The 10,325-nt window shown below is 38.2% G+C and overlaps 1 protein-coding gene across 1 annotated transcript in view; it reads left to right on the top strand.

The window, feature by feature from the left end:
• Positions 1 to 8,335, top strand: part of CILK1 (ciliogenesis associated kinase 1) — a 30,663-nt gene extending 22,328 nt beyond the window's left edge. Inside the window, exons 12-14 of the mRNA XM_026695199.2 lie at positions 1,026 to 1,154; positions 1,900 to 2,028; positions 5,100 to 8,335. Of these exons, the coding sequence (XP_026550984.2) occupies positions 1,026 to 1,154; positions 1,900 to 2,028; positions 5,100 to 5,254 (413 nt within the window). The 3' untranslated portion in view covers positions 5,255 to 8,335. The remainder of the gene's footprint in view (positions 1 to 1,025; positions 1,155 to 1,899; positions 2,029 to 5,099) is intronic.
• Positions 8,336 to 10,325: the final 1,990 nt, after the last annotated feature.

Raw genomic sequence — 10,325 nt, forward strand, 5'->3', positions numbered from 1 at the left:
TCAGTCTATTTTTTGATAGTAGCTGGTTTACTTTCACAGAAATCCTGTGAATTATGCCAGATTTCAAAGGAGCAAGTTGCTCAAACTGTATGTTGAGTGTCAACATAAATTGGTCTTGTCTAAAACTTAAAATACTGTACATCACAAATTATTTTCCCCCTTTGTAAATTGTCCAAATACAGCATGCAAAAGAGGCAGGCAGCCTTTCTGTCATTCCCAGAAAATATACCACCAAATTTTGCTGGCAAATAGCAAACAGAAACTGAATTTCCCATCAGTTTTTGGTAAAAAGCATTTTAAAGGGATGTCAACTTTTGTTGCCTTAAACACACCCAAAACCAAGCAAAAGAATTTCCCCCTCTAATCAAACAATGAACTTTACCTCCATTGTGGCTCTTAACTGCCTCCTTCAAAAATATAAAATAAAATAAATAAAGGCTGTAGTAATTATCTGGTGGAAGGTTGCTCACCCTGCTCTATAGGGTCAGCAACTGCAATCAGACGGCTTTTTAGTCAAAGCAATATCCTAGCTAAATGGTGTATCTATCCAGAACTAGACAGAATGCAATCTTGTGGTTTTGTGTTGAAGCTCAGGAGGACATTTGGGAAGTCATCACCTGGTTGAAAACTAAGAATGGCAACAGAAAGATTTTTGATACTAATTGGTAGTCAGCTTTCACAATATATTTGCACCTTCCAGCTGTGTAAATTAACTAGGTAAAGTGACACAACGTTGTCTCTGAGCAGATCACTTTGCCATTTCTTCATTATTCCATCACCTCTTGTTTCTTTTTGCTAAAGGCAAATACTGATTAACTGTCCAAAGGTCTGGATTCCTTCTAAGAAGAAAGAATCTTCTAAAAATATTCTTACTCTAAAAAGAATAATTGGTGCCAATCAGCAGTAACATTTGCAAATAAGTTAGTTGGAAATTAGAACAGCACAGAAATAGAAGAGAAAAAGATACATCAATATATATCGTCATATATTGCGGCATTTTAACAGCTGTCTCGTTTTAACCTTAGGAATAAGCCCAAGAAATAATTTGGTATCGAGCTCAAGCAAAGATTCTGCCCTACCAAATCCATGGCCAAGTTCTAGTTTGCCTAGAAAGACGTCAGCAACATCAGGCGGGATCACCAGGATGAATACCAGTAAGAAGCGTTACTGAAACCTTCTGAAAGATTTACTGAAGTGATTCTGATCCCCACCATCACCAGTTTTCTGAATGGGATACTTCTAAAAGATCCCTGAACCAAGATCTTAAAAGCATTCGAAGTTTGACTGAGTTCAGTGGGTACTTTTATCCTAATAATTCTGGATAGAATTGCAGTCTTCGATTTCTGATGAATTGGGCTTTTAAGGTTATGATGACAAAAACCACTCCTTTTTTAAATTAAGAGTATGCCTTTCATTATCAGTGCAGAAAGTTTGCTGGCTATAGTACAATCTTGGCCCATTGTTAATGTATTATATTTCATGCAGGTTGCTGCTTTATGTGACCTTGTTAGAGAAATGAAGTTACCTCTATGGCATTTTTTCATATGGGCTGGGGTTTATTACAAGGAGAATGGCTTCCAATAAGCATCCTTTTTAATGACGGTAGTGGGGATAGTGTCCCTTTAGAGATTGATGGCATGGTTTTTCCCCCATAAGGTATTAAGACAAGACCCTTAACATAAGCTCAAAATATATATAAAATTAGGCCTTATTATGCTGATTGAAATAATGTTTGCATTTGATGTTATGTTAATTAAATGTCAGTGTCTAACATATTTTGATTAGGCATTAACTGATGTTCCTTTTAAAGAGACAATTGCAAGTGGTGTATGGTGACTAAGGAATGTTTATCTTGACCTTCTGCCTTGATGCATCCCCCTTTGTTTTAATTTATTTTAGATGGCACAGGATCAAGTGGCCTACTGGGTGCTTATGTTCCTTCCTTTCTGAAAAAAGAAGTTGGCTCTGCTGGCCAGAGAGTGCAGTTGGCACCAATTCTTGATCCGTCTCCTGCAGATTCAACTTCTCGTAAGATCTGTCTCCCTCTGGAAATGATGTTATGCACTATGACAGAAAGGCCACAGCTCTAGAAAGTGCTTGGCTTTTCATTTGGGAAGTCTTCACAGTTCACAGTTTCTTGGGCTTCAACTCAGTGTTAATGGGGAAACCAGCCAGGCAAACCTCATGTTAATAAGTAACTGCTTTGAAAGGATCTTTTCTTTTGGAAACTTTTGACTTTCTGTGTTAAGACAGTCAAAACCAACGAGAAATATACCATGTTTCTCCAACCATACGACCTCCCCCAATAGGAAGACCCAGCATGTTTTCTAGGCATAAAATGAAATTAAGCCCCTCCCCCCAAATTTAGGCCTATTTTAAAACATGCAAAATGGGGGGGAGGGCGGGGGGACTTGCCGTTAGGAGCGCCCCGTGGGCAGCAATTCCTTGCCACCAGCTGCTCCTAATGGGTGATCATGGCAGAGTGCTGAGAGCTCCCTACTCCTGCCAAGCACCTTTGCGGCAGACCCAAGACCTTCAGTGCCCGCTGCTGTTGATATCCCTTCTACCCATGCCGCGTTTGGAGCTGCCACTTCCACGTTTGGATCACCACTGCTGTTTGGAGCTGCCGCTTCTGCATTTGGAGCTGCTGCTTCCACGTTGGGAGTGCTGCCGCTGTTTGGAGCACTGCTGCTGTTTGAAACTGCCACTTCCGCATTTGGAGCTGCTGCTGCGTTTGGAGCTGCCGCTTCCGTGTTTGGAACCCCACTGCTGTTTGGAGCACTGCCGCTGTTTGGAGTTGCCACTTCCGCGTTTGGAGCACTGCCGCTGTTTGGAGCGCCACCGCCATTTGGAGCGCCACCGCCACTCCAAACATGGTAGCAGCTCCAAACGTGGAAGTGGCAGCTTCTAACATGATGGTGATGCTCCAAATGGTGGCGGCACTCCAAATAGCAGCAGCACTCCAAACATGGAAGCGGCAGCTCCAAACGTGGCGGTGGAATGGGCAGAAGGGAAAGCAACAGCAGCGGGTGCCAAAGGTCTTGGGTCTGCAGGAAAGGTGTTTGGTGGGAGTAGGGAGCTCTCTGCGCTTCGCCATGATCACCGGTTAGGAGCGGCTGGTGGCGAGGCTGCCCGCAGGGTGCTCTAGATGAGGATGTAAGGGGGGGAATTAAGTCACCCCCAAAAAGATGGCCTAGCCGTTTTTGGGGGGCTCAAAAAAATATAAGACCCGGCCTTGTTTTATGAGAAACAGGGTAGATACTTATATTGTATACTCTATTATGCCTTGCACTAATGTACATGATAATGTTCTCTTTCAATAGAAGAGGGTATCTGCAGTTCATGGGGTTGAATGCTGGAGTCCAAAGAGGTCTCTGAGCTTGGTTGTTTGCCTGCAGGTTTTTCATTACCCAACTAGATAACATCACCAGCGCTAATGAGTATGGAGCTTGCCCTGTCAATGTTTGGTGGGGCTTGGTTTTCTCCTTCTTAGTGTCTCTTTGGAATGTTTTGTACTAAAACTTAGATAAGCTGAGATTAATACCCAACAAACAAGCAAGCAGCAAAACAAGAAAACCAAGAATCAAGAAAACATTGCCCTAATCAGAAAATGTTCTCTTCTTCAGTAGAGAACTGTGCTCTTGAGTATGACCAATGCTTTTTCTATAATTGGAACTTGGGAATTCATCTTGGTTTTTCTTCCTCCTTTTTAGAACATTTCTAGTTCTTATAGTAGCGAAGACTGCTTAGGCAATGCCCAGATAACTCTTCAGAAGCTAACAAAGCTATAGCTTTATAGCTCTCCTTATTACTATGAATGCCAGTAATAGAACAAGTTATTGGCATTCTCTGAGCTTGGTTGTTTATTGGCAGACATTTCATGACTAGGTAATGACTAGATAACCTCATCAGTGCTAGCTGATGATCCTAGCACTGATGAAGTTACCTAATTCGGATAATGAAATATCTGCAGGAATCAACCAAGCTCAGAGAGCAGTAAAGACCTCTCCTTTATTGATAAGTTATTGTAGGTAAACCAGAGATTGTCATTTTGATGGTGTGGCAGGGTGTTGTTGAAGCAGAGGTATAGGGAATGTGTTTTGTTCTTTTAAAACTCACCTCTAAGAGCTGCACAGAATAAGTCAAAAAACTCAGTGGAAAGATTTTAGTTTAGTTTGAAGAAAAATATATGGATTAAGCTATGTGGAAACTTAACACAGCTATTGCACTGTTGAGTTTCTCTGCGCTTGGCTTTTGGGTGGTAGATGTTTCATTGCCCAACTGCTGCCTTTTAGGGAAGCGAAGGTCATTCATTGGGAGGGTTATGCCTGCTCTGGTCCTGGGATGGATGGCAGATTTTATTTTGGAAGTGATTGACAGTGATTATTTATTGAGCTGAGAAGAGTCTATCTCTTACGGATATGTTGGTTCCCGCCCTGTTGTGATGGTAGGTGGGAATGACTTTAGGCGGCAGGAGGAAGACCCACAGTTCAATCTGATAACCGGCATCTCAGTCTGCAGGTGGGGTGGTAAAAAAACATGGGAAGCATTTCAGAAGGGACCCTTTCCAGAGACTAAAACGAGAGGAGATTGCAAGGTTCTGTTTAATGTAACATTGCAATAAAGATAGTGCTGAGACTACTGCTTGTGCCTCTTGTCTGGACTACCTCACAGGGCTAACACCTCTGTGACCAGCACCTGTGTGATGGGATGCCTACAGGGCTATCAACACCACCAATCACACAAGATGCAACATACGTGCAGATAAGATAGAACCACTACCAAATTCTTGTCGATTTTAATAATTAAAAAGGCACCCAGCATTTTGCTTCCTTTTTGATTAAATTGTTCTTAGGAGAAGAGCTCTTTCCTACCGTTTCCTCTTCTGATATGGAAAATCACCCCTCCCAATTATATTTTATTTGGGAAGGACAGTGTCAAAATCCGAGTAGATTTTGGATGAACCAAGACCCAACCGTGTCTTCTTCCATTCATAGAATTCTGAATCTAGTGCTTTAATTTCAAATAGGATGCTTTGAGTTACACATCTGATTGTCACCTTGATTTGCTCTCTTTTTCATGTTGTTCTTCATTTGTAGAGTACAGCTCCTTGAAGACTGTCAGACCTCATATTGTGAGGCCATCATTTAACATGTCTATGAAAAGCACACCAGGGTTCCTGCCGGCCCCACCTCCTGTTCAACCAGTCCATGGAAGGATTGACTGGTCTTCAAAATATGCTGCTCACCGCTGAATTACGGGATTGGAGCATGCATTCCATGACACTGGCTAAACGTCCGTTCTCCTGTAATATTTCTCTTCTCCATATTTTCTACGACCGAGACATTTCAGGACCTTTTAAGAGAGTTTACTTTTTAGTTGTATGTATTTGAATGCAAAGTTGTGTAACTTTTGTATTGTTCTTATTTTATGATTGAGGCATTTATTTTCACAGGACCAATGCACATTTGTATATCAGCATAGAATTGTGGGGAAAAAAAAATTTTTTTTTTTGTTCTGGGGGCTTTTTTAAATAATAACTTTTGAAATTCAAATTATTAGAAAGAAAAGTATTTTTTTCTTTTCTTTTTTGACCACATTTTATATAAAAGAATAAATGTAGCAATAAGGCAGTATTTAATATAATTAAGATATGGTGCATACTGTCGTGACATTTACCAAATATTCTATAAGTTAAGTTTCTGAATATGGTATGCTGGGCAAATAACCCACTGGGTAGCTACATTCTTTTCTAACTCCATAACTGAATAGCCACAGGGATGGTACTAAGCTTCACTTTTCTGTAGTAAAATATGAGATGGGCATTTTGTTTTTACATAACTGGGAATTATTAGAGCCAGTGTATAAAATCAGCAGAGCACAATCTTGACCCCAATTGTATAATTTTAGGATATAGGTGGTAAATGTACTTTTGGCAGGGAAAGAGGCGTTTTTTAAAATTATATTTTGAATAGTATTTGGTCAGAGTATCATATCTCTGTGGAATTCTAAAGTTACTGGTTGGTATAATTCACCAAAAGCATTACAACATGGTTCTGCTCATTGTTAATGGTAGTGAAATAGTAGCGTAGTCGTGTGCTAGGACCCCATGCCATTTCATACTTAACAGTAGCCTCGTTTCACAGTGAAAATAAATTTATTATAGGGAATCCTGCTTCAGTTGCGAGCAATATGTTTTGTAGCATAGTAAGTCTTGAAAACTATTTAAAGCAATATTAAATATGACAACGCTGGGTTTGTAGAGTAATATAATGAAGTATAAAGTATTAAAATAAGTACCAGCGGCAGCATCAGAGTTGAAGATTTTTATATATTCGTAGCCTACATTTTATTTTTCATTTCTTAGCTTTTCTTTTGCCCAAAGGCAATTTTGTTGCTTCACTAAAAAGTGAGTAGAAAAAATTTATTCCATATAATTAAAAGCTTACTTTCAGGAATAAGTTGGCATTGCTTATTTTTAAAGTATTTAGAAGTAAATTTCATCTTTTTCAGAAATCAACATAGATTTGTTTTTTTTTTGTTTTTTGTTTGGTACACCAGAAGTGGAAATCTTGGAGCTTTGGGATGGAAAAAGGTAATAAAAGTTACAGTGCGTTATTTTAAAGAAAAAAAGTCCAGGTGTTGAAGTTCAGTGGCTCTCTCTCTTCTTATGCTGAAAAATATTGACGAATTAAACTCGATGCATATCAATTCACAGAGAAGGCTGGAGGCTGCATCTTCTCAGGGAGAAATAATAATCCCAAATAAGCATTCCGGTTAAGTCTTGGATGTAGCATCCATCTCTCTTCTATAGTGCTGTTTTCTAGACCCCTCTGTCTGTTGCATGCTATTTGCTTCTTCTCTTTTTCATAAAACAGATAGAAAAGTTATTTGTATATGTTAAGTTTTCCCTATTAAGACGATTAGTTCAATAGCTAATCAAGTATCTGTCTTTTGTGCTGGATCTGAAAACTCCAGATTAAAGCTGGAAAAGAGCACTCCTTTGTTCTAACACCCTGTTGCATACCTTCTTCCTCATTGGTTGCAGCAGTTTTCCTCCCTGGTGCTGCTCAACTTGTGAGAAGCAACTGTATAGCAGAACTGTAGATATAAATCAAGGGTCTTCAAACTTAGCAAGCTGAAGTCTTCAACTCTCAGAGTTGCTGAGCTAACATGACGAGTAGGAATTCTGGGAGTTGACGTCCACAAGTCTTAAAGCTGTCAAGTGTGAAGACCTCTGATATAAATCATAATTGTTCAATTGCAGTTGATTACTAAAGACAACAATCAATGTCAAAGACCGCGGAAGTGCCTTGGAAAATAACATTTCTAACAAGGCTGGTCCAAGATTATCCTAAGACAACGGGATTTCCCACCCACCCCCACCCCCCAGAAACAGATGTGCTATATAAATTGATCAGCATTTTTGCTGAAGACAAAAATATGCAAACTCCCCTAGCCATCTTCACTGATATTGGATTTTATGCTTGTTCTATGTTGTAAAAAGAATCTGCAGTGTCTAAAAATATCTCATTGTCGAAACTGAAATTATCTACTGGTTACATTTGGCCATTAGTTCTTTTGAGAAACCACGAAATAATAAAATCATATAGTAGAATATGCACAAAACAATCTATTCCACTATAGGCCTCCATAGTTCTTCTTTCTTTCTAGAAGGAAGGAACCTAGAAAGGAAAAAAAACTGAGACTTTTTAAGAATTCTATAAAAAATCTGAGATGATTTAAGAAGTATGCATGCCTAATTAGTGGTAAAATTAGATTTGAATCAGATAAAAACTTGCAAACTTGTTCGTATACTCATGCAGCAGATCAGAACTTGAAATATAAATACTCCCTCTATCTTATTTTAAAGTTAATGCAAATTTATCTATTTTTCATTTATTTAAACCATCTTTAATATAATTACTCATTGTAATACATTCTTGGGAAGTTACTTATGACTTAATAAAATTTCTGTCAACCTATTGAGTAATATTTATTCATATCATTAGTTGAGGATATGAAAATAATTCTGTTAATACTTCTGTCAGTACAAATTTATCAGTGTTGAATAAAGTTACTATATTGCCATCACAAATCTACGGCTTGCAGATCACCGCAGTCATAGAAAGCTTTAGGTATTTTTTAAAAATAAAAGTATTGTGTCCTCTGGTTGAGAACAGTAGGTATAAAAAGTATTAAAGTTTAATTTGAATAAGCAAGTATATCTGACAAATGAAAATTGTCCATTTTTTCCTCCTCTGTGTGGTTGTGCTTGTTTCCTTTTCTATCTCAGAAAGTGTTTTCCAAAATAAAATTATTTACACTTTGTTGATTACTGTTTCATAATTTCTGCATTAACAAATATGGTTATTATTTTCTAAATACTCTTTGAAAAGAAATGCACTTTGAAGTCTTCTGCTTGTTGTATAATTGAAAATATATAATCACATTTTCCAAGATGATTTATTGGCTCTTAGGAAATAAATGATGTAAGTATTTATAATCAAAATAAGTAAATTTTAACAAGTCAGATAGCTCTCAAAATTAACCAGCTAAGAGCCAGTTGTGAGTTTTTATGATAGTGAGAAATGTTGGATTGGATGAGGTGGATAATGGAAGGGATGGATATTGGAATTAAAATCTGCAAAGCAACTAAACATAAGAAAGTTTTTGTTGTAGGCAAAAACTTTTTTTAAAAAAAAAGCTGATAAAATTATGGCAAAATGCCAACCCAATGCAAGTTTTAGATGTTCAAGTAGTAAAAGACTCATTTTCCCAAGTTCAAAAATCCATAGATGTGGTATGTGTAACCATGTAATACAGACATCTGCTATTTGAGAGAAAGAAAATTATGGTCTTTACAAAGTATTAAAGTACAGAAACACCACACTAACAACAAAGATACATAAGATCAAGGCTACAGTTTTTTCCAAGCCATATGATGCCTATGGAAACTTGATCATCCAAAAAGCTGAATAAAAAAATCTGGGCCATTGTCCTGGGGAAATTGCTGAAGATACCTGAACCCCAAGAACAGCAAACAATTCAATAAATAATTTGGTATGAATTGAAATAATACCAGTATGCTTAGGAGAAGAGCTAATAATGAAACTAATGCTTCAAAATGCTGAAACAAGACCTTGTGTGGAAGGCTCCCATTCACAATTTCTACTATTCAGTGCATCAAACTACCTCCTAAAAGTTGTCACCGCAAAGTATCTTTAGGGGGACTTTTGCTGACCACCAGCTGTCTCCCACATCATTTCAAAAGGCCACCTGATCCTGCAGGGTACAGAGTGATGTTCATGGTATGAATGACAAGCAAAAACGAAAGATACGTATAGGAAGTAAATGTTAGGGATGTAGAGGTGGCAGACATAACTACGTACCACTGTAGAGTATTAAGTACCTCTTAGATACTCAGAGTATGCAATAATTGCCATTTTATTAGTAAACCAAATGTTCTAACTGAACAGGATGAAACTGACAATTTCTAATGTTCAGCAAAGAGAAGTATACTTAAAGTGTTATTTGTTTGACTTGTTACTTAAATTTCTATGCCATTTGTTTCAACATTTCTTGGGTATTGTTTACCCAATGGAAATACCAGTGTCATGACAAACACAAGACAAATGTGACCCTTATTGGGAGATGTAAAAATCTAAATAATCGGTGCTGGCCAGCTTTGGCATCCTTAGGCTCAACTGGTTGGGAATAGAGGCAATTTTAGATAAAGCATGTATACACACACACACACACACCCCTACCTACTTCCTGATAGAAAACAAAGAAGAGAAAGGAAATTGGACGGAAGAAGAAAGGATAGCTATATTGGGAGGGGAAGAAAAGGGAAAGGGAATGGTGATGGGGTAAAAGAAAAAAGTAAGTAGGGAGCAAGAGAGAAAAAGAGGTGTCCTGTCTATATGTGGGAGATGACCAGGCTGAGCCCGAGGGAGGGGTCAAATGCATCATCAGTTTCAGGTCCTTTTGTGCTCACAAGAGATCTAAGTCCAGCCCACCTTGAATTCCATTGACTCTACTACTGCTAATTTGACTGTTAGTAGTTCAGATTCTTGTAGAGAGCTTAAGCTTACAATAAACCTTTATATTCATTTGAAGTGCCTGGATTTCCTGATTTCCCCTGTGCTTGACGTAGACATTACCAAACGTACATTCCTGCCTTGCAAGCAGCTGCTAATTCACAATTATTTCTGCTTTTTATCTATTCTTGGTCATGACAATAGTGATAGTTGAGTTTTGTGTCTGGATGCTGGATTTGGTGGATAAGAAAAGAAAAAAGCATTTGCAGCCACTTGTACCTC

The sequence above is a fragment of the Pseudonaja textilis genome, chromosome 1 (genome assembly GCF_049901715.1).
Source record: "Pseudonaja textilis isolate UNSWEBS1 chromosome 1, rPseTex1.2, whole genome shotgun sequence".
NCBI lineage: Eukaryota > Metazoa > Chordata > Lepidosauria > Squamata > Elapidae > Pseudonaja > Pseudonaja textilis.